Source organism: Microtus oregoni, unplaced genomic scaffold, assembly GCF_018167655.1.
Source record: "Microtus oregoni isolate MIOR12 unplaced genomic scaffold, Mior012 000003F_ref0000135, whole genome shotgun sequence".
NCBI classification, from domain to species: domain Eukaryota; kingdom Metazoa; phylum Chordata; class Mammalia; order Rodentia; family Cricetidae; genus Microtus; species Microtus oregoni.
This window is the reverse complement of record NW_024543062.1, coordinates 19,544,869-19,568,433: the sequence shown is the minus strand read 5'-3', so window position 1 is coordinate 19,568,433 and position 23,565 is coordinate 19,544,869. Positions and strand designations below refer to the sequence as shown.

At 42.9% G+C, this 23,565-nt stretch overlaps 1 protein-coding gene across 6 annotated transcripts in view; it reads right to left on the bottom strand.

Annotated features, from left to right (window-relative positions):
- The window catches only part of Sbno1 (strawberry notch homolog 1), a 58,789-nt gene extending 40,739 nt beyond the window's left edge, over positions 1-18,050 (bottom strand). The window contains exons 1-6 of one of the 6 annotated variants that reach the window (XM_041646935.1): positions 17,832-18,050; positions 10,796-10,944; positions 6,761-6,889; positions 4,947-5,051; positions 2,214-2,526; positions 1,089-1,189 (exon numbers count right to left, since the gene is read on the bottom strand). In XM_041646935.1, coding sequence (XP_041502869.1) covers positions 1,089-1,189; positions 2,214-2,526; positions 4,947-5,051; positions 6,761-6,889 — 648 coding nt within the window. In that variant the 5' untranslated portion in view covers positions 10,796-10,944; positions 17,832-18,050. The remainder of the gene's footprint in view (positions 1-1,088; positions 1,190-2,213; positions 2,527-4,946; positions 5,052-6,760; positions 6,890-10,795; positions 10,945-17,831) is intronic. The other 5 variants (XM_041646940.1, XM_041646925.1, XM_041646945.1 and 2 more) reach the window with 5 other exon arrangements.
- Between the last annotated feature and the right edge of the window lie 5,515 nt (positions 18,051-23,565).

Sequence of the window (23,565 nt, the reverse complement as noted above, 5' to 3'; positions counted from 1 at the left end):
CCTGCCCATCCACTACCAGGCACTTCTTCCTCTAGTGTGTGTTTATAACCTCACCTCCTCCATAGAATTCATGTCTTCTTTATTTTTTTAATTATTTATCTTATTTTATGTGCATTGGTGTTTGGTCTGCATGTATGTCTATATGAAGAGGTCAGATCTTGGAGCTACGGTCAGTTGTGAGCTGCCATGCTGAATGCTTGGAATTGAACCCAGATCCTCTGGAAGAAAAGCCAATGCTCTTAACTTCTGAGTTATCTTTCCAGTTCCTGCCATGTCTTATATAAGCCCTGGCTCACTGGCCTGTAAGCAAGACACCAGCTCCTTAAATCTAAATGGTGCCAAATAATATGTTTACTGAAAGAGAACTCATGAAGGAAAATCCTTTCAGACACTCATTGCACAGACATACTATCATTCAGAAACATGTCTCATGAACTTGAGCTTAGGTACACAGCACTTCTGCAGTCAGACAGCTCCTACCCAGCTATTTATTTGGGTTTCACCAAGTTATCAAAAGTTTATGGCTAATTCCATGCTGTCATTTTTTTCCTGACCAAACATATGAATAAAAATGGTCAACCCTAGCCGGGCAGTGGTGACACACACCACCCAGCACTCAGAAGGCAGAGGCAGGCGGATCCTCCGTGAGTTCGAGGCCAGCCTGATCTACAAGAGCTAGTTCCAGGTCAGGCTCCAAAGCTACAGAGAAACCCTGTCTCAAAAAACAAAAGGCAAACAAACAAAAAAGGTCAAATGTCAACCCTGCAAAGAACACCATGGCGCCGGGCGGTGGTGGCGCACGCCTTTAATCCCAGCACTCGGGAGGCAGAGGCAGGCGGATCTCTGTGAGTTCGAGACCAGCCTGGTCTACAAGAGCTAGTTCCAGGACAGGCTCCAAAACCACAGAGAAACCCTGTCTCGAAAAACAAAAAAAAAAAAAAAAAAAAAAAAAAGAACACCATGGCCCAGGGAAGATGCAAGTTCAGGCCTAAGTGTTTGTGATTAATTAGCCTACGTCCACTCAACAAGCTTTCTGAGGATATTTCTAAGGTAATTTTAGCCAAGTAATTTAACTATTTAAAACTCACCATGGTGGGGGAAAAACTCCTCATTTTCATGTCATTTATCCATATTCTTGCTACTTCTTTATTAGAAGATTCTTTTTTTACTGCACCATTACTGACATCAGCTGCAGGAAGAGAAGTGGATTAAATTTTACAAGTCTCAAATTCTTTTCCTTTAGTTTAAAAATTCATCAGTTTATTCATTTCAAAAAAACAGTATCTGCTGGGCGGTGGTTTCACACACCTTTAATCCCAACACTCGGGAGGCAGAGGCAGAAGGATTTCTGTGAGTTCGAGGCCAGCTGATCTACAAAGTGAATTCCAGGATAGCCAGGGCTGTTACACAAAGAAATTCTCAAAAACAAAAAACCTGGATATTGTGGTGACAGGAGAATCCCGGAGACGCATTTGCTAGCCAGACTAGCCCCTCCCTGGAGAGAAAGGGGCTGCTAGACAGGGCAGACACAGACAGGGTGAGAGGTTTGCATCTGCCCTACCATGCACCTTTTACTTCTCTTCACAGCCCCAGCCCTTCTTAGAAATATAACATATACGCTATCTTTCTTCAGTACAACACAAGCTCCTGGAGGGCAACGATTTCCCCCAGCAACACCTCAAAGGGAGCTGACAAAATACACTCAGTAGTTACTTATTCAATGAGCAAAAGAGGTTTCAAAGACTATAAAAACCCACATTCTTAAACTGGGTAGTAGTAGCAAACACTTTTAGTCCCAGCACTCAAAAGGCAGAGGCAGCCTCATCTATAGCCCGACTTCCAGGACAACCAGGGCTACACAAGAGAAACCATCTTGGGAATGGGGTGGGAGAACAAAAACCAAACCAAACCGAAAACAGAGCTAGAAAGAGAGCTCAGAAGTTAAGACAGTTTACTGCTCTTGTAAAGGACCAAGGTTCATTTCCCAGCACCCACAAGGCAGCTCACAAGAACTTCACTCCCAGTGAAATCAGATACCCTCTTCTAGCCTCCACTGGTACTTTATGCATAAGGTACACATAAATATACTCAAGACACACACGCAGAAAAAATAATGAAAACACCCAAAACCACTTGTGAAACACACACATACACACACACACACACAAAACAGTATGTGAAAGCAGACGTTCAAACAGCTGAAAACAACTTACTAGCTGCAGTCGCAACTGGCTGAGCAATGTTAGCAGGTGGTTTCAGTTTCATGAGTTCATTTAGACTATTATTTTTCAGTAAATCCTTCAACTGAACCTGGTCTTTTGAAGGAGCAGGGGGCAAGGCATTTCGTACTGCTGGTGCTGAGACTGAAGGGCGTGTGTTTGCCGTAGTCTGGATAAATTTTGTCAAAGTGATGGTTTGCCTATTGGTTGTTGCAGGTGGTGTTTTAGTCATTACAATTGTAGATCCCAAGGTCGGAAGTTGATTTATTTGATTCAGCACAAATGTTGTAGTGGATGGAGGCTGCTGCTAGAAAAGAAAAAAACACTTTACATACTCAATTTGACTCTGCTGGTCTGCAGATGTAAACCTAGTAATCCATTTAGAAATCTAAAACTAGATGCTAGACAGAGGGCGCAAAATGGAAAGCTGCAGGCACAAGAGCCTTCAATCTCCAGCACACAGACCACATGTCCATCAGGCAGTCATGCACATCTGTTCACACCAATGCTCTGACAGCGACATGAGGCAGAGAGAGAGAGCGAGCTGTCTCCACCAAGGTGAAAAGTGAAAACTGTTCTCTGACCACATGCCTGCGGGGTACGTATGAGCTCAGAGTCAACATACATACAATCTAAACTTTATTCTATTCTTGTTTAACTAATGGTACTTTATTTCTACTTTAATGACTAGCTATAAATTATCAGGCTAAAAACATAACAATCAGAAAAGGGTGTAGTAGTAATTTGACACTTTATATAAGCATAAGAAAATTATAAAAATTATAATGAGAAGCTATTCCAATCTATCTGTGACTTACAATAACTCTAGACCTAGCAACAACCAAAAAAAAAAAAATTCTATCCAACACTGCCCACTAGGCAGACATATAAATCACTTAAGACCCAGGTTTTGAGGTCAACTTTTTTTTTAAAGATTGCTACTGTTGCCAGGCATGGTGGCACACATCTTTAATCATAGCACTTGGGAGACAAAGGCAGATGGATCTTCTGGTTTGAGACCAGCCTGGTCTAGAGAGCGAGCCAGGACAGCCAGGGCTACCCAGAGAAGCCTGTCTCAAGAAAACAGAAAGATTGCTATTGTCATTTAATTTACTGTCATTTCTTTTCATTTGTATGGCTAGGGTATGTGCAGGTTCCTATGGAAGCTCGAGGCACCAGAACCTCTTTAAGCTGAAGTTACAGACATGTAACAGCTGCCCAATATGGGTAATTAATTCTGCAATAGCAATAGTTAACTGCTGAACCATCATTCAAGCTCTTTGAAGCCAACTTTCTGTTAATATTGCACTTCTTTTCGTTAAAAACAAAAACGTTTCAATTTTTCCCAAATGTGTGAAAGCAAGAGGGGAACTTGAGGGACTCAATTTTCTCCTTCTACTGTATGGCTCCAAGGGATATTTGGGTCTTCTTTCCCCCCCCAGGACAGGGTTTCTCTGTAGCTTTGGAGCCTGTCCTGGAACTAGATCTTGGAGACCAGGCTGGCCTCGAACTCAAAGAGATCTGCCCATCTCTGCCTCCTGAGTGCTGGGATTAAAGGTGTGTACCACCACCGCCTAGCTGATACTTGGATCTTAAGGCATGGCAAGGCAACAAGCATCTACCACTGATCCATCTCAAAGACCCAACACTGTCTTTCCTGTTCAATGCTGTTTGCCATCGTATGGGTCACACTACATTTTAGAGTCTAAAAAGACAAAGATAACTAAGATAACTTAGTCAGGTGAACACCAAATACTGGTAATTAGGTGGTTACTCTCAACAGTGCTGTTAGAGAGGAGGTGAAGTGAGAAGAAAGCAGGGAAGAGAAAAGAAAAAGCTGAGCACAGTGGCTCAAGACTGTGAGAGCCAAAGTTGGCAAAGAGATGTAGAATGTGTAGAAATTGAGCACAAGGCCAACATGACCTACAAGAGACCCTATCTCAAAAAATTAAAAAAATGAAATAAAAATAAAGCCAACTTGAAAATGCTATTGTCTTTGGCTTTAAGGTTACTATGTATTTCTGCATATCATTGGTGTTTATGTTTGTCCTTGTGCCACTGGGGATCATCCCAGGGCCTGGCATCTGCAAGGCTAGTCCACCACTAAGCTACAACTCTAGCCCCTTTCCATAACTCTTTCAATAAAATCTTCTAGACTGCTATTTACCACTTCAAGTATTTATTTATTTTTTCTTTTGGTTTTTCAAGACAGGATTTCCTGTGCAACAGTCCTGGCTATCCTGAGACTCACTCTGTAGACCGGGCTGGCCTCGAACTCAGAGATTCACCTATCTCTGCCTCCCAAATGCTGGGATTAAAGGTGTGCGCCACCACTGTCTGACTTATTTACTACTTTTACACTAACAATACAAATTGACAAATTTTAACCAGTTCAACCAATAATTTTATATCCTTTGGATTTTGTTGATATTGGTTAAATTTGAGCCAAGGTCAAAAGAACTCTTTCTGTAAAGCACAATTAATCACATAAAAGCTATAGCAAAACAATTGACAAAAGCCAAGGCAGCAAACACTGAAAATAGTGAGGTAACATGTACATTCATCTCACCAATTTTGTTTTTAATAATTTACAATACGCTAGCATCCTCTGGGACATAGGGAAAATCAAGGCTAGCCAGGGCTAAAGATCTTATTTAAAATAAAGTTATATTTTTGCTACCACCCTAAGCCATTCTAGAAGTAATACCAAATCTGAGTGGCTCTTACCCTCACATTTAACAGTGCAGGAGTAGACATTGTCTCTGGTTCTTGTTTAACAGGAACTGCTGCTTCTGTCTCCAAACCTAGTTCTAATGCACTAAGTGGCATCGACTGGAGAGAAAATACAGAGAAAGGATGGACAGCAGTGAATTCTGTTTCAAGAACAAGAGTTGCATTTACTTTATTAAAAAGAAAAAAATGAAACTTAAGAGCTGGATTTTACTTGGGAGGTAGAGCACTTGCCTAGCCTGTAGAGTCCTTGGCTCAGACCCCAGTACGATACACACAAAAGATTTACAATCAAACAGGACGTACAATCACTAAACCACTTATAACAATAATATTGGTCAGCATAAATCTCCACAACACTACATTAATATCAGAACATTATTTTTGCAAATGTAAAGAGAAGTCACATACAAAAAAATTAATTCTCTTTCTATATGAATGCTAAGAAGTAAGAAAAGCAGTATCTTGGGGCTGGAAAGATGGCTCAGAGGTTAAGAGGACTGACTGCTCTTCTAGTGGTCCTGAGTTCAATTCCCAGTCACCACATGGTGGTTCACAGCCATCTGAGATTTGGTGCCCTCATCTGGCCAGCAAGCATACAGACAGACAGAACACTGTATACATAATAAATAAATAAATCTTAAAAAAAAAGCAGTATCTTGGCTTTGATGCAAATAATATCTACTTCATTAATAAAAACGGCATAAAAACAATATTCACAAGATTATTTTATTTATTTGTTTGTTGTGTACAGTGTTCTTCCTGCATGTGTGCGTGCATGTCAGAAGAGGGCACCAGATCTCATTACAGATGATTGTGAACCAACGTGGCTGCTGGGAATTGAACTCAGGACCATTGGAAGTCAGTGCTCTTAACCTGAGTCATCTCTCCAGTCCCTCATGTGTATATTTAAAATTAAGCTTTATTGCTGGGTGGTGGTGAATTATACCTCTAATTCCAGCACTTGGGAGGCAGAGGCAGGTGAAGCACTGGGATTTCAAGGCCAGTCTGGTCTACAAATTAAGTTCCAGAGCAGCCAGGGCTACAAAGAGAACCTGTTTAGAGCTGGAGAGATGGCTCAGAGGTTAAGAGAACTGGCTATTTTTCCAGAGGACCTGAGTTCAATTCCCAGCAACCACATGGTTGCTCACAACCATCTATAATGAAATCTGGTGCCCTCTTCTGGCCCACAGGATACTGTATGTACAATAAATAAATGAATAAATGTTTAAAAAAAGAAAAAGAAGAAGAAAGCCGGGCGGTGGTAGCGCACACTTTTAATCCCAGTTCTTGGGAGGCAGAGGAAGGCAGATTTCTGTGAGTTCGAGGCCAGCCTGGTCTTACAAAAGCTAGTTCCAGGAGAAAAATAAAAAAAAATAAAAATAAAAAAATGAAATTAAAAAGAAAGAAACCCATCTTAGAATCCTTCACAAAAAAGTTAAGGTCTACTTAATATCTTTTTCTAAAATGTTAATTAAAGAGCTGAGGCTATACATCAGCAGTGAAGTTGCTTAGGATAGCACAAGTGCCAGGGTTCAATCACCAAAACTACAATCAGGAAAAAACTAATGCTAATAATAAATGACGCCACGCGGTGGCAGTGCGCGCCTTTAATCCTTTAATCCCAGCACTAGGGAGGCAAAGGCAGGGGATCTCTGTGAGTTCAAGGCCAGCCTGGTCTACAGAACTAGTTCCAGGACAACTAGGACTGTTGAAACCCTGTCTCAAAAACAAAACAACAACAACAACAAAAAGGACAATGGAAATTGCAAATTAAGATGGAATTCCGGAGGATTTAGAAAACTTGTTACCTGTTGAACTGAAGGAGGAGTAGGAGTCGTGAGTCCAGCATCTCCACCATCAACATCAAAGAGGTCGTTTGGACTAATCCCACTCTCGCTCAAGGCAGCAAGCAGTAAATCTTGCCCTGGTTCCACCATCTTAGAACAAAGTAAAAAATATTAACTCTCTTCTAAACACAATCCAACATTTTCTATCAGAGTTGTTCATCCAGTACTTATGAAGAACCTGCTACATGTCAGAAAAAGAGAACATCTTTGACCCCAGTAACCTCACACTAAAATAAAATGAAAGGACACAGAAATACAGCATTCAGAGCCAAGAGTCTCTTACTCCTTGGCCTTTTGACTAAAATCAAGAGTTTATTCCTAAACACTATGAAGCTGGGCATGGCAGTACATGCCTTTAATCCTAGCACTCAGGAGGCAGCAGAGGCAGGCTGCTCTCTCTCTGAGTCTAAGGCCTGCTTGGTCTACACAGTAAATTCTAGAACATCTAGGGCTATAAAATAAAATAAAAACACACTACAAGGTCAAAGGAGGCAAAAGTGACCTCTGCACAGGTTCCTAGGTCGATGACAATACTGAGTTCAGGGGAAGAAATAATCAGAAAGACAAGTGTCTTCTGAACCCTGCATTCCAATTAACTGTAAATTCACATACCAGGGACCCACACATAAGGTTATGATCTGTGGTCTCACTCATCCTTCTACAATGATACAGGCCACTACTGGGTTTTCAGATGCAGGACAGCTTGGCACAACAGTTTCTTATGTAGAGAGATTACTGACAGCAGTATAAGAGCAAACTGAGGGAACTCGGGAAGGCATCTACTGCAGCAAGCACTGGGACTGCAGTGGCTAGGAGAAGGAAGACAAATATGTTCTACGGTATTTAGCAAAGAGACTATAGATTTAAAATTAAAACCCGGGGGCTGGACCTGGCAGTGGCAGGAGGAACACACCTTTAATCCCTGCACTGGGGAGGCAGAGGCAGGCAGGCAAATCTCTGAGTTTGAGGCCTGAGAAACCCTGTCTCAAAAACAAAACAAAACTCAAAAAAGAAGAAAAAGCCATGGGCTAGAAAGTTGGGTTAATTGTTAAGAGCACTTTCCACTCTTCCAGAGGACCTAGATTCAGTTACCAAATTACCAAATACATGCATACAAAATGTCCATATGCATAAATTAATTTAAAAACTTTAAATTTTAATTTTTCTAAATTACACATACATTCTTGTGGTAAGTTTTTCCTAGGAAATACATTGTTACATACACAATATACCTCAGCTGTGTGATGCATGACATCCCACACAAAGAGGGTTAGTTAGCAAAGCACCAAAGCTGCAATCTAATAGACAGCAACTGTTAAAGAGAAAGTAAACAGAGAAATCCTCAGCCCAGCCTATGTCACATTTACCAGTGCATCATTTAGATAGAAGGAAGTTCTAAGTCAGGTGAACATTCTTACTGAAACCGAAGTTTTGTAGAAAACAAAGTTTTCTACAAAAATTTTCAGAGAAAGGAAAGGAAGTCTGAGATAGAAAACCATCTTGGGGACTGGAGAGATGGATCAGCAGTTAAGAGCATTGCCTGTTCTTCCAAAGGTCCTGAGTTCAATTCCAAGCAACCACATGGTGGCTCACAACCATCTGTACTGAGGTCTTGTGACCTCTTCTGGCCCGCAGGCATACACACAGACAGAATATTGTATACATAATAAATAAATAAATATTAAAAAAAGAAAAAAGAAAACCATCTTGGGCAGTAAAGATGATGGGTTAAGGAAAGTCAATAGGAAATCCCCCAAACTGCCAGTCAGGCTCTCATACACAACAGCACCTAAGCTCACAGCAACCTAGGCAGCCTTGTGATATAACTTAAAAGTTACAATTTAAATTGACATAATCATACCTTTGCATAGACAAAGTGAAAGATTAGAATCCAAATAGTAAAAACTCACAAAGCTCTTTCCAGCAAGGAGACAAAAAACTGACACCATGCTTTAATGTTCTGCTCTGGGATGAATGTTAGGCACTTGAACTAAAATGGAAAAGAAGAACTCCAGATTAAGTGGAAGCTGAGGGGCCGGGCAGTGGTGGCGCAGGCTTTTAATCCTAGCACTTGGGAGGCAGAGGCAGGCGGATCTCTGTGAGTATGAGACTAGCCTGATCTACAAGAGCTAGTTCCAGGACAGGCTCCAAAGCCACAGAGAAACCCTGTCTCGAAAAAAAAAAAAAGGGGGGGGGGGTGTTTGAGGTAAATAAAATAAATGTGAGTTAAAGACCAGGCTAGACTAGGCTGCACAGTTAGACCCTGGCTCAAAGTAAGAGGGAACAACGGCTGGAGAGATGGCTCAGAGGTTATTAAGAGTACTTGTTTAATTGGCAGAGGACCAGGGTTTGTTTCTCAGCATTCACGTGGTGCTAGAATTTTTTGTTTTGTTTTGTTTTTCGAGACATGGTTTCTCTGTAGCTTTGGTTCCTGTCCTGGAACTAGCTCTTGTAGACCAGGCTGGCCTCGAACTCCCAGAGATCCGCCTGCCTCTGCCTCCCAAGTGCTGGGATTAAAGGCGTGCGCCACCACCGTCCGGCCTCTTTTTGGTTTTTTCGAGACAGGATTTCTCTGTGGCTTTGGAGCCTGTCCTGGAACTAGCTCTGTAGACCAGGCTGGTCTCGAACTCACAGAGATCCACCTGCCTCTGCCTCCCGAGTGCTGGGATTAAAGGCGTGCGCCACCATTGCCCAGCGTGGTGCTAGAATTAAAAGACTGCTCCACCATGCCTGGCCTCACTGAGCTTGTTTTTTTTTCTTTCCGAGATCATTTTTCTGTGTAGCCTGGCCTCAAACTCACAGAGATCCACCCACCTGTCTCTGCATCCCAAGTGTTGGTGACCACTACCTGGCCTTACTGAGTTTTTTAACTGTTTCCTTAACAATAAAGATTAATAGTACAAAAACAAGGAAGGGAAGAATTTTTTGATATTCATACAAGGAAAGATGCCCATGGGAACACAGGGCATGATCAGAGCTCATCTCAACGGGCACTTTTGGAGATGGCAGTGCTTTAGTCATTCCAAAGGTTGTTCATCAAAAATGAACATATGTAACTTCTACCTGTTGACGAAAATTAAGGGGACTTGAGGATAAAAGTGAGATGATACCTAACATAGATAAATAAGACCTGGAACTAGGGGCTGGAGAGATGGCTCAGCGGTTAAGAGCATTGCCTGCTCTTCCAAAGGTGCTGAGTTCAATTCTCAGCAACCACATGGTGGCTCACAACCATCTGTAATGAGGTCTGGTGCCCTCTTATGGCCTGCAGACATACACACAGACAGAATATTGTATACATAATAAATAAATATTAAAAAAAAAAAAAACCTGGAACTGGCTCGAGGCCAGTCTGCTCTACAGAGTTCCAAGACAGTCAGGAGAACAAAGAGAAACTCTGTCTCAAAAAAAAAAAAAATCTAAAAAAGTTCTGGCCCAGTACTGAGAAAAACAACAAAATATGAAGGAACACAGTTTGAGACCCTTGGACCCCACTAGGAATGATTTGAATGTTAGATGTATCTTTCTCATACAGGGATCTATCTATTGGAGCTTTCCAGGCAGTTTGACACACATCTTCTAGTCATTCTGTTCTGCAGGAAGAGAACAAGACAGAGCACTTACCCCATTCTCTAACTGCAGTAAGCAACGCTTAGTATTTAGTCATATCCCACATGCAACAGACTCACAGAACTTCAGTGAAAGCCCTTGAAAGCTGTACTGGTCAATCTCCTGGTTTTATGAAAGCAGCTTCATGGGGGGGGGGGGGATTTCACAATATGAATCCAAAACACTGCTGCATGTAGAAACTGTCACTGTTTCTACCACGGAGTTCATATTTCAGGTGACAACTGCCAGGTAGCAATCTAACAAGCCCAACAATTACCACACAGTCATCAACTGCGAATGGACATCAAAAAGTTTCACTTTTGCCAAAAGCACATCTGAAGGCATACATGGAGAGGCTGGTATACGGAGTGTGTATAGAAACTGTACCACTTTGCCAGGGAATCCTGAGAAGCAATGTCACCCAAAAGAGCAGAAAGTACAGCACTCATTAACACCAACATCGACCCTTATCAGCAGGGATGAGACAGAGGAGACTAGAGCTCTTCATGGGTCTGAGCAGATACAAGGGACATCATCTGCAAGGCAAGAGATCAGAAAGAACAGAGGTTCAAAACTGGGTGCATCACCCAATAGTGCTCTAATACAGTCAAGTTAAACAAAACAAAACAAAACAAAGCCAGGCAGTGGTGTGGCATGCGCCTTTAATCCCAGGGAGGCAGAGGAAGAGGGATCTCTGTGAGTTCAAGGCCAACCTGGTCTAAAGAGCTAGGACAGACTCCAAAGCTACACAGAGAAACCCTGTCTCAAAAAACAAAACAAAAAAAAAATTTATTAATGGCCAAAAACAGTCGTGAATGCCTTTAATCCTAGCACTTGGCACGCAGAGGCAGGCCGAACTCTGAGTTTGAAGCACTCTGCCTCAAAAAAAAAAAAGGAGGTGTGCGCACACAACAATGGGGTTGGCAGGGCACATGTGAAAAGTAAAGGAAAACTTTGAAGAGTCATCTCTGTTACCTTAACAGTGGATCAACTTCAAGTTGTCAGGCTTTTGCAGTAAGCACATTTACTAAGCCGCCTCCCTGGCCCTTAACTACTATTTTGATAAACCTGAGTATACAAAAAGATCCCCCCCTCCTTTTTTATAACTGCTACACCACTATACTTTCCAGACTAAAAACTTTTAATGACAGCAATCCATGAGCCTTAGTTAGGGTTTCTATTGCTGTGAAGAGACATTGTGACCACCACAACTCTTATTAAGGAAAACATTTAGTTGGAGTGGCTTACAGTTCCAGTTATCATCATGGCAGAGAGCATGGTGGTCTACAGGCAGATGTGGTGCTGGAGAGGCAGCTGAAATCCTACATATTTCAGGCAAAGACAACTGAGCCACTGGCAGTATCCCGAGCATAAGAAACCTCAAAGCCCGCCCCTACAGTGACACACTTCCTCTAATAAGGCCATACCCACTCCAACAAAATCATACTCTCTAATAGTGCCACTCCCTATGAGTTTATGGGGGCCAATTACATTCGTACTATCTCGCCATCTAATAATTCATTTCTAAAATAGTTCTGTAAGGGGATGGAGAGATTGCTAAGTGGTTAAGATCACTGACTGCTCCTGCAGAGAACGTGGGATTTGATTCCCAGCACCTACACAGAGGCTCAGAACCATCTGTAACTCCAGTTACAGGGGATCCAGCACTTTCTTCTGGCCTCCAAGGCACCAAGCACACATGTGGTATATATACATATACACAGGCAAACATCCATACACATAAAATAATAAGAAAAATTTAAATCTTTTTAGCCAGGCACCTTTAGTCCTAGCACTTGTGAGGCAGAGGCAGCTAGATCTATGAGTTCAAGTTCAGCCTGGTTTAGAGTGAGTTCCAGGATATCTAGAGCTACAAGAGAGAAACCCTGTCTAGAAAAATCAAAACCAAACAACAACCAAAAAAAAAAAACCTTAAAAAATATAGTTCTATAAAATACTACTTAAGTGTCTCACATCTAATTTATGCAGATAATCAGATATCTAAAGACAATTGGCAGACATTTCCAAATGTACATGGATACTATCACTTAGTATTTTTGCCTGAATAAATAACAAGCTGGGCATGATGGTGAAAGTCTTTAGCTTAGCACTCAGAAGGCAGAGACAGGTGGACCTTTGAATTTGAGGCCACCTGGTCTTCAGAGTTCCAGGACAGCCCGGGCTACACAAAGATATCCTATCTCAAAAAATAACCCACCGTTTTGTTTTGAAACTCTTCTTAAATAGCATAGGGACACCTGGCAGCACAGGCCTAAGACCCTAGCTACTCAAGAGGCTGAAGCAGATAGATGACCTATTCAAACCAGGCTGAGCTATAGAGTTCAGGACAGCCTGCATGTTTTAGTAAAAGCCTCCTTCAAAATAAACATCACAAAGGGGTCTGTGGGCACTGCTCAGTGTTAAAGAAGCAGGCTAGCATGGCCCAAATTCCTAAATTCAAATTACCGAGACACATAGAAAGACAGAAAGTCACAGGCACACACCTCACCTTTCAAAGCATGCTGATTCAAGCCTCGGCTTCAGTTCTCCATCATACTAGACTGAAGACTGGCATTTAGTTTAATAATCTGAGGAAGCCGGCAACGCCAGCACTTACAAATTGAAGGTAGAAGGATTAAGATGTCCAAGGTAATACTCAACTATATAAGGAGTTCATGGCTAACCTGAGACACATATGACCCTGAAAAACTAACAGAGCTAGATGTGTAATGCACACTTTTAATCCCAGCACTTGGGAGGCAGAGGCAGGAGAATCTCTTGAGTGGAGGCCAGCCTGGTCTACAGAGTGAATTCTTTTTTTTTTTTTTTTTTTTTTTTTTTTTTTTCGAGACAGGGTTTCTCTGTGGTTTTGGAGCCTGTCCTGGAACTAGCTCTTGTAGACCAGGCTGGTCTCGAACTCACAGAGATCCGCCTGCCTCTGCCTCCCGAGTGCTGGGATTAAAGGCGTGCGCCACCACCGCCCGGCCTACAGAGTGAATTCTAAGACAGCCAGAGCTGTTACAAAGAAACCCAGCCTCAAACAAACAATAAAATTACACCCACAGGTGTGTACAGACACACACTTTTAACCTCAGCACTCAGGAGGCAGACAGGTGGATCTGAGTTTAAGGCCAGCCTGGTCTACAGAGTGAGTTCCAGAATTGGGGGGGGGGGGGGAGAGAAGAAAAAATGGAGAAGGGAAAGCAAAACTCTTTATCACTAATACCTCAAATTAAATTGGCTGATACCACTTTTTTTTTTTGGTTAAGTTTTTTGAGGCAGAGTATCTCACATGGCTCAGGGTGACCTAATCCTGAATGCACCCCCCAGTGCTAGGATTACAGTCACACACTCTGACATCTTTAATACTTTTTATGGATAGGTTTTTCTTTCCATCCTCCACATACCCAAGAGTATCTTTTTGTCACAAAGGAGCTAAGGCCTAGAGAGGAAGAATGCAACAAGGTAACAAGTATACAAGCTTGGAATCCAATTCTAAACCCAGGAGACCAATACCTAACTTCTCTATATCCCTGCCCTTCCCAGCCCAATGGGTGGCCTCCATATTCACAGGCTCAACATTCCCAAGTTCAAAGGAGAAGGTGGCACATGAATCCCACACATGTAAACCCAGCAGTTAGGTCAGAACTTCCAAGCCAGCCAAGGCTACACAGTGAAACCGTCCTTTCTTATTTTCAAAAAAAAAAAAAAAAAAAAAAAGCTTCAATAGACAATAAAAATACTGCATGAACACACATACTGCTCACTAGGTAACTAGTGCCAATAGCTCCTCCTACATCATATATACCTAGTAGTTATTGTAAATAATCTGGAGACGAAGGGCCTACCTTACATGCAAATGTGACACTACCACAAATGGGACTTAAGCACCTACAAACTTTTCCTATTTTCTGGAGTCTTGAGCTGACCCCTTTAGATACCAAGAGGCTACTACTGCACCACTAGTGTTTTCTATCTGTGGTTGACAACTTAATGGTGGACTGTCAAAGTAGTTTACAGTATTATAGCCAACATAATCAAATATTAGAGTATAGTAAACCATTCCAAAACACACAGGTATCAAGAGCAAACATTTTATGAGATTTTGTGTTTTATGCACTAGCATTAGGTCACAAACATTTCCTACTGTAGAATATAATAAAACCACCTGGAAATAGTCTTCTATTTTGTTAAACCCCAACAAGTAAGTTTATCTGATGTGTTTTGAGCTACCTTTAACTCTGACTTCCTCCTCTTCAAGAACCCGACCATTAGCTGGCCTTTAATCCCAATATTAAGGAGACAAAGGCAGGCAGATCTCTGGGTTCGAAGCCAGTCTGGTCTACAGAGGGAGTCGAGTCCCAGAACAATCAGAGTTATTACAGAGAGAAACCCTATCTGGAAAAACAAACAAACAAAAAAAAAAAAACAAAACAAAAACCCTTCCATTTATAAAATGTTCTGTGGCATCTCAACCATTGTTCTAAAGCTGGACAAATTAAAACCTTATCAAAGTGGATCTGCTAATCAGCATATAAAAAACCACAGTCATTTTATTTATTAGTTGTTTATTTAAAAGGAAAACCTCTCAAAAACTATCTTTACGTAAATCTTTAAAAAAAATCTATTTTATAGCCAGGCATAATGGTACACACCTTGAAACTCAAGAACTCAGAAGGCAGCAGCAGGCAAATCTCTGAGTTCAAGGCCAATCTGGTCTACATAGTGAGTTCCAGGACAGCCAGGGGTATACAGTGAGACTCTGTCTCAAAATAATAACAATAATAATTACATTCATTGGAGAAGATGCACGGTGCTATGGCTCCCATGTGTGGAGGTCAGAGGACAAGTGTTCTCTGCTTCCACTATGTGAATCCCAGTAATCACACAGTAGTCAGACTTAGTAGCAGTGTCTCAACCAGCTATGCCATCTCAGTGGCCTCTATAGATGACCTTTAAACGTAGGCAAGCAAAGCTCAGGGGTCTACTGTACCTCTTGAGAAACTACTTGGCAGGACCAGACCAGTGTATTCTCACCCTTGCCAGATGGCAAGCCTCACCTCAACGTTCAACTTAAACACCAAAAAGCACCAAAGCCATATCTAAACATGGATGAGGTCTTTGAAGCACAACTTTTCTAAAACATATAAACCACTGGACAGTGCAGGCCTACAAGTCCATCATCAGGGAAGCTGTGAGAAGAAGATCTTGAGTTGGAAGCCAGCTCAGCTACATAAGGAAATTATAAGGAGTCAGTCTCAAAAATAAAAGCCTAAAAAAATAAAAAAGCTTATCAAGAGTCTCATCGGGCAGTGGTGGCACAGGCCTTTAAGGTACTCAGGAGGCAGAGGCAGGTGGATCTCTGTGAGTTCGAGGCCAGCCTGGTTTACAAGAGTTAGTTTCAGGATAGGTTCCAAAGCTAAAGAGAAACCCTGTCTCGAAAAACAAACAAAAAGAGAATCAAGGCCGGGCAGTGGTGGCGCACGCCTTTAATCCCAGCACTCGGGAGGCAGAGGCAGGCGGATCTCTGTGAGTTCGAGACCAGCCTGGTCTACAAGAGCTAGTTCCAGGACAGGCTCCAAAACCACAGAGAAACCCTGTCTCGAAAAACCAAAAAAAAAAAAAAAAGAGAGAGAGAATCAAGAGTCTGGGTTGGTGGTGGCACTCAACTATAACAGCAGCACTGGGGGAGTCAGATCTCTAAGCGTTTACAGTTAATCTGGTCTACTGAGTGAGTTGACAGCCGGGTCTACAGAGAATCCCCCTCTCAAAAAATGAAAACAAAAAGCAAAAGTACACACACATCACATTGGTCATTTTTAAGCAGTAACTTCAAAGAACGTAAGACTTTTATAAAAGTGCGTAACATAAAATTCTTGAATGAACCAATAAACGTAGGCTCTCTTTTTTAACATTTATACAGCAACTAAAGTGAAGTTGGATTTAAAATTCTAAAGGGAGTCGCACGGAATGAAGTTAAACTGCAAGCAAAAGCCAGAATAAAGAAGTCTTCTCTCATTACTTGGAAAAAGACTTTATATAAAGATGGAAATTAACATTCCTGCACTATCAGAATCAATGTCCTACTTAAGTCACCAGCGGCAAATGTCATTTCAACCTAGAAATTCTTTGTAAACCCATCGTTTGCAAAACAATTCTTTCTCCAATGCTATGAAAATCGACCCTAACTTTGGGGCCTTAAGACTGTTAACAGATAGAACTCTATGCAAATGCTAAATAAGGTGACCGGCTCTAGGACACTTTGGGTTTGACAGGTCGCTGGACCCTCCCGGATGACTCTTTAGAAGCCTTCTTCCCCCCCTTTAATTCTCAAAGTCTAGAGAAAATAAACATTTTACTCAAAATATCCTGCAAACAATCGACGTTTAAAGGTCAAAGGGGACCCGTTTTTAACCTTCCCTCAACACGTGTTCAGCACAAACTTCCGGGTGCAGCTACAATTGGCTGCGCAATTCAATGGATTAAAACGATGCTCTCGTGGGCTCTCATTTTATCTCCAATCTTCCCCCCTCGCGCACGCTTCTCAACCAGCGACTCCCCCAAACAAAAGCATCCCACAGCAAACGGAGCAATTACATGAAAGGAGCTTTCTACATAGCAGAATCAAGTTAGTGGTCCGCAAACATTAACCAAACTGAAGCACAAAGCCGGGATATAAAGGGGAGGAGCTGGATGCCGGGGTCAGGAAAGCAACAAACACACGGTTTCGGACAAATCCAAGGCTACGAAGCGGTGGAGCCCATCCCACGCCACTCCCGGGAAAACACCAGCAGACACCGCTTTGAGGAACTTGGGTTCGCACTACATCCACCACCACTACTAAGGTGAGCAGATGTCCAACCGCCATCGCCCTCCTCACGGATTGCGCTCAGAGTCTGAAGCTGCACTCACTTCAGGGAAAGCTAAAGTCGCCACGGCGAGGCGTGAAGGTGTTCCCCACGTGTCCCACGCACCCCACCCGCCAGGGAACCAGGTTCAGGAAGGGCATCCCGATGTGGCCCACCGGTTCCCGGAATAGGGGTAATGGGCCTGAGTGACTCGAGCAGATCTCCGCCTCACTTTCACCGCCCGTCTCGGCTCTGTAAGAGGGGAGAAGGCGAGGGACGAGATCGCCCGTGGAGCCGCCGTGCGCACGGCCGAGCTACCCGGCCTCGGTGCTGCTATCCGGCTCGGGACAGCGGGACTCCCACAGAGACGGCGCTGCCTGGCGGAGGACGCCGAAACCAACGGGGCGGCCAGCGGTATGAGAACGAGCAGCGGGCGAGCGAGGCCCGGGCGGCCGTGAATTGGCCGCCTCCCCCCACAACCGGCCCCACACGGACCCCGAGGAGCGCTGGTGGGAGTGGGAAGCTGTCCGGACGGACGAGCGTGGAAGGAGAAAAGGACTGAGGGAAGGACTTACTTTACCCGCCGGACCCGACGCCAGAATAGCTTCTCCCGGTCCGTGAGCGCGTGAGGAGCCGGAGGCAACAGGAGCGGAGGCGGCGGCGGCGGCGGCAGAAGCGGCGTCTGGCTCTGCCTACCTCCCCGCCGCCATCTTGACGCCCCTCCTCCCGACCCCCCGCCCCGCAGGAAGAGGGGGCGGGGCGACGGGTCAGGTGCCGCGCGCACGCAGCGCGCGCCACGCCCCACGTGACTCCCTCCCCCATCCCTTTTTCCGCCCCGCCTCCTTCCTAAGTGAAGGAAGCTGATTCGCCCCCCCCCCATCTTGGCCGCCCCCTCTGCCTTCGCCACCAAAACCGGACTCCGCCAGGTCCCGCTACCCTGGTACCAGTGATGGGATCCAAGAGAATTCCGGAACCCAAACGGTCCATTACCGCGGCTCCGGGGTGGGCGAAGGGAGAGGGGGCCGGGTTTCCGAGAAGGGGGAGGGGGCAAGGCGAAGGCGGCCTAGGACAGTCACGTGTCCACTGCTTCCGCCGCCGCTAGCTGATACCTCGCGAGAATACCGTTTCCCCACCCGTTCTGTTCCGTGGGCTGTCGGGAAGAAGGTCGTCTTCTCCTGGGTGCCACCGGCAGGTCAGCCTGTGCGTCTGTGCTCTGTGCGCATGCGCCCCACCCTTGCCACCCTTACTCCGACTAGTAAGGCCCCAGGGCTATTTTCAGAACCTTGGCTATAGGTAGCAGTCCTTGTGCAGTTTCTGACACTTGACGAGCTCTTCATTGAGCATGCTAGAAAAAAACGTAGTCATTGTTCTGAAGCTCGCTTGAGCTTTATTGAACTTGATTGACTCGAAAACCGCAATGAGCCTCTGGGCACGTCCATGTTCATTATCTCACATAGAACAGAGCTGGACTGTCCCATTCTAGACTCTTCTGCATCCACCTTTGCTGCATACCAGGGCTTCCCCTGTAGCTCTTTTCTTGTTCGTTTTCATATTTTCATTATTCAGGCTAACACATTAACTTCTTGGTCACCCTTTGACAGGAGAATGCAGCTTGACGCCATTACTTAGGTGATAGGCATGCCTGGGCGTTTCTTACCCCCTTATGGCTGAGCATCTTTTTCGCCCTGTGCTGAAAACAAACTGCACTCTTGTTTTGACCGTTGACTGTGTGAACTCAGCCAGGCAGTGGTGATACACACCTTTAATCCCAGCACTTGGGAAACAGAGGTAGGCTGATCCCTGAGTTCTAGGCCAGCCTGGTCTAAAAAGAAGTTCCAAGACAGGTTACACAGAGAAAAATGTGTGAGTTCTTCCAGAAAATTATGGGCATGTGTTCTAGGTTTTTGTTTGTTTGTTTTGTTTTTTCTGTTGCTACGATAGAACAATCACCAAAACCAACTAGGGAAAGGAAGGGCTTCTTTCGTCTTACATTTTATAGTCCGTCATCCAGGCAAGCCAAGGCTGGGTATGGAAGCAGAAGCTGAAGCACAGATTATAGAGGAGTTCAGCTGCTTACTGGCTTGCTTTTTATAAAACGGGGCTCTCCTACACCAACTGAGAAGATGCCCCGCATGCACTCATCCCTGCTATGAGGAGATATGCATTGAATCTTGTTGAATTTTTTCAACGTCAGTAACTAATAGATACTCGCTAAGCATGTGGGAGCTAGGGTCTGGAGGAGAATCAGATGGTGAGTGTTGAACAGAATTTTTCACAATGCTTAGCCTTTCGCTGTTGTTTGTATATATTTATTAAGCTAACAACTGTTAAGACACCAAATATGCCTTAAATGCATACTGATCCCGTGCTGATCAGTAGTGTGATCGCGCCTGTGAATAGCCACTGCACTCCAGCGTGGGCAACATAGCGAGACCCCGTCTCTATAAATAAATAAATAAATAAATAAATAAATAAATAAATAAAAAATATTATGTCACTTGATTTAAGAGAAGAAACAGAGAGCAAGTGGGTGCCCAGGACTCTTGTTGCAGAACTGGGTACAAATGCTACTTAGCATTAATATTAAGGTCTGTATCAGGTGAATGTTTACAATTAGGAAATGGTTGTACCAAAATTGTAATTGGTTGAAATAGGTATCCCTCTAAATTAAAAACTCTTTAACTACAAAGATGGACATTTGTTTCTTTCTCAGTAAGTACCCTTCCTTCTTCCCATATTATGAAATGCATATTTAACTCCATAAGATTTGTATTGGATCATTTTTAAAGAAACTAATAAAAATGGGCCTATAATTTCAAAAGAAAAAGAAAATGTTCCCACAGAGTTCCTTATCCACTACTCTATTGGAGGCAGTTCCTCTGTTGAGATTATCTTTTTGCCAAGTAGGTCTAGGTTTAGGTCAAGTTAGAACAAACTATGACAGTGCAGAAAGCACATATAGTAATAATAAGTATTCTGACTTTGTATGCATACATTTGGATTATAAATGTGATTTTTGTTTTGGTTGTTTGGTTTTTGTATTGTTTTGTTTTTTAAATTTATTTATTTAATTAGGTATACAGTATTCTGCCTGCATGACAGAATAAGGCACCAGCTCACATTATAGATGGTTGTGAGCCACCATGTGGTTGCTGGGAATTGAACTCAGGACCTCTGGAAGAACAGCCAGTACTCTAAACCTCTGAACCATCTCTCCAGCCCCAGTCACTTTTTTTTTCAAATACAGGGTTTCTCTGTTTAGCTTTGGAGCCTGTCCTGGAACTATGTACCAGGCTAGACTCGAACTCACAGAGATTCGCCTGCCTCTGCTAGGATTAAAGTCGTTTGCCACCACTGCCGGGGCTACATGGAAACTTTAAATATTTATATTTAAATGATCCCAGTTACCCATTTTTTTAAATACATATATTTAAAATAATCCCATTTACCCATTTCTTTTGTGAACATGTTTGAACACTTAAAAATAATTGTCTAAATGAGTGTCCTGAATATTCATTTTCTTCTAACAGTTTCATAGTTTGTAGTCTTACATTTAGGTCTTTGATACTTTATGGGAATTTTTACCTATAGTAAGAGATAAGAGTGTTGTGCCCACTGAGACAAGCAAGAGGGTTCCTTAGACATATTTAGAATAAGCCCTAGGAACATAAAAGACAAAGCCAAATGAGATGGTTCAAGCTGGTAAAGGTATTTGCCTCCAAGTCTGACAGACCTGGGTTTGATCCTCAGAAGCTACAAAGAAAGAGAACTATCTCCTGCAGGTTATCCTCTGAGAGAGACAGGGAGGAGATGGAACTAAATTCTCAGTGTTTACCTAGTATTTGAAAAGCCCTGGGTTCAATCCATAGCACCATAAAAAAAAAAAAACTGGGCCTGGTGTATATAACTGTAGTCCAAGCTCTGGGAAGGTGGAGGCACTCAGATCAATAGATCAAGGTCATCTACTCTGCAGTGAGTTCAAGACCACCCTGGGCAAGCCACATGAGACCACTTTTCAAAGCTGTGCTGTTGTTGTTTGTCTTAATAAGACAGAAGCCAGTGACGTAACCAACCTGAAGACCTGAGTTCCATCCATAAAACCCATGTGGTAACCAACTTCCACAAGTTGTTCTCTGACCCCGTACATACACATGCCATGGCAAATAGAGACCTACATTAATACACAAAATAAAGGTTTGAAAAAATGAGATTTTTGGAGGGAGATAGTTTTTCCCCCCATATAAAGCCCTAGCTGTCCCAGAACTCTATGTAGACCAGGCTGGCATGGGACTCACAGAGATCCTTCTACCTCTGCCTCTCTGAGTACTGGGATTAAAGGTGTGTGCAAACATACCCAACCCTTAAGACATATTTTTATTTGATGTGTATTAGTGTTTCAGTGTCCTTGGAGGCCAAAGAGGGTATGGGATCTCTTAGAACAGAGGTATAGATGGCTGTGAACTGCATGTGGGTGCTGTGCTAAGCCATCTCCCAAGACTCTTTCTGTTTTTATTTTATTTTTTAATATTTATTTATTTATTATGTATACAACATTCCTTCCATGTATGCTTACATGCCAGAAGAGGGCACCATATCTCATTACAGATGGCTGTGAGCCACCATGTGGTTGCTGGGACTTGAACTCAGGACCTCTGGAAGAGCAGTCAGTGCTGTTAACCTCTGAGCCATCTCTCCAGCCCCCTATTTTTTTTTATTTTATTGGTATTTATTAAGCTCCTCTTTTTCTCTGCTTCCCCTCCCTGCATCTCCTGTCCCCCCTTCAATCCTCCCCAAAGGTCCCCATGCTCCCAATTTACTCAGGAGATCTTGTCTTTTTATACTTTATACTTCCCATGTAGATTAGATCTATGTAAGTCTTTCTTGGTGTCCACATTGTTGTCTAAGTTTTCTGGGATTGTGGTTTGTAGGCTGGCCTTCTTTGCTTTATGTTTAAAAACAACCTATGAGTGAGTACATGTGCTAATTGTCTTTCTGTGTCTGGGTTACCTCACTCAAAATAATGTTTTCTAGCTCCACCCATTTTCCTGCAAATTTCAAGCTGTCGTTATTTTTTTCTGCTGTGTAGTACTCCATTGTATAAATGTACCACATTTTTTTTTATCCATTCTTCAATTGAGGGGCATTTAGGTTGTTTCCAGGTTCTTGCTATGGCAAACAAAGCTGCTATGAACATAGTTGAGCACATGTCCTTGTGGCACGATTGAGCGTCCTTTGGATATATACCCAAAAATGGTATTACTGGGTATTGAGGAAGGTTGTTTTCTAATTTTCTGAGAAATCGCCACACTGACATCCAAAGGGGCTGTACCAGCTTGCATTCCCACAGCAATGCAGAAGTGTTCCCTTTTCCCCAAAACCTCTCCAGCATAAGTTGTCATCAGTGTTTTTGATCTTGGCCATTTTTACAGGTGTAAGATGGAATCTCAGAGTTGTTTTGATTTGCATTTCTCTGGTGACTGAGGATGTTGAACATTTCCTTAAGTGTCTTTCAGCCATTTTTAGATTCCTCTGTTGAGAGTTCTCTGTTTAGGTCTGTACTCAGTTTTTTTATTAGATTATGTGTTTTTTTGGTGACCAATTTCTTGAGTTCTTTGTATATTTTGGAGATCCGACCTCTGTCTGATGTGGAGTTAGTGAAGATCTTTTCCCATTTTGTAGGCTATCGTTTTGTCTTGTTGACTGTGTCCTTTGCTTTACAGAACCTTTTCAGTTTCAGGAGGTCCCATTTATTAATTGTTTCTCTCAGTGTCTGTTCTACTGGGGTTATATTTAGGAAGTGGTTCCCTGTGCCAATGCATGAAGTGTACTTCCCACTTTCTCTTCTATGAGGTTCAGTGTGGCTGGCTTTATGTTGAGGTCTTTGATCCATTTGGACTTGAGTTTTGTGCATGGTGACAGATATGGGTCTATTTTCATTTTTCTACATGTTGATATCCAGTTATGCCAGCAGCACTTGTTAAATATGCTTTCTTTTTTCCATTTGATATTTTTTGCATCTTTATCAAAGATCAGGTGTTCGAAGATGTGTGGATTGATATCTGGGTCTTCTATTTGGTTCCATTGGTCCTCCTGTCTGTTCTTTTTTTTTAATATTTATTTATTTATTTATTTATTATGTATACAATATTCTGTCTGTGCATATGCCTGCAGGCCAGAAGAGGGCACCAGACCCCATTACAGATGGTTGTGAGCCACCATGTGGTTGCTGGGAATTGAACTCAGGACCTTTGGAAGAGCAGGCAATGCTCTTAACCTCTGAGCCATCTCTCCAGCCCCTCCTCCTGTCTG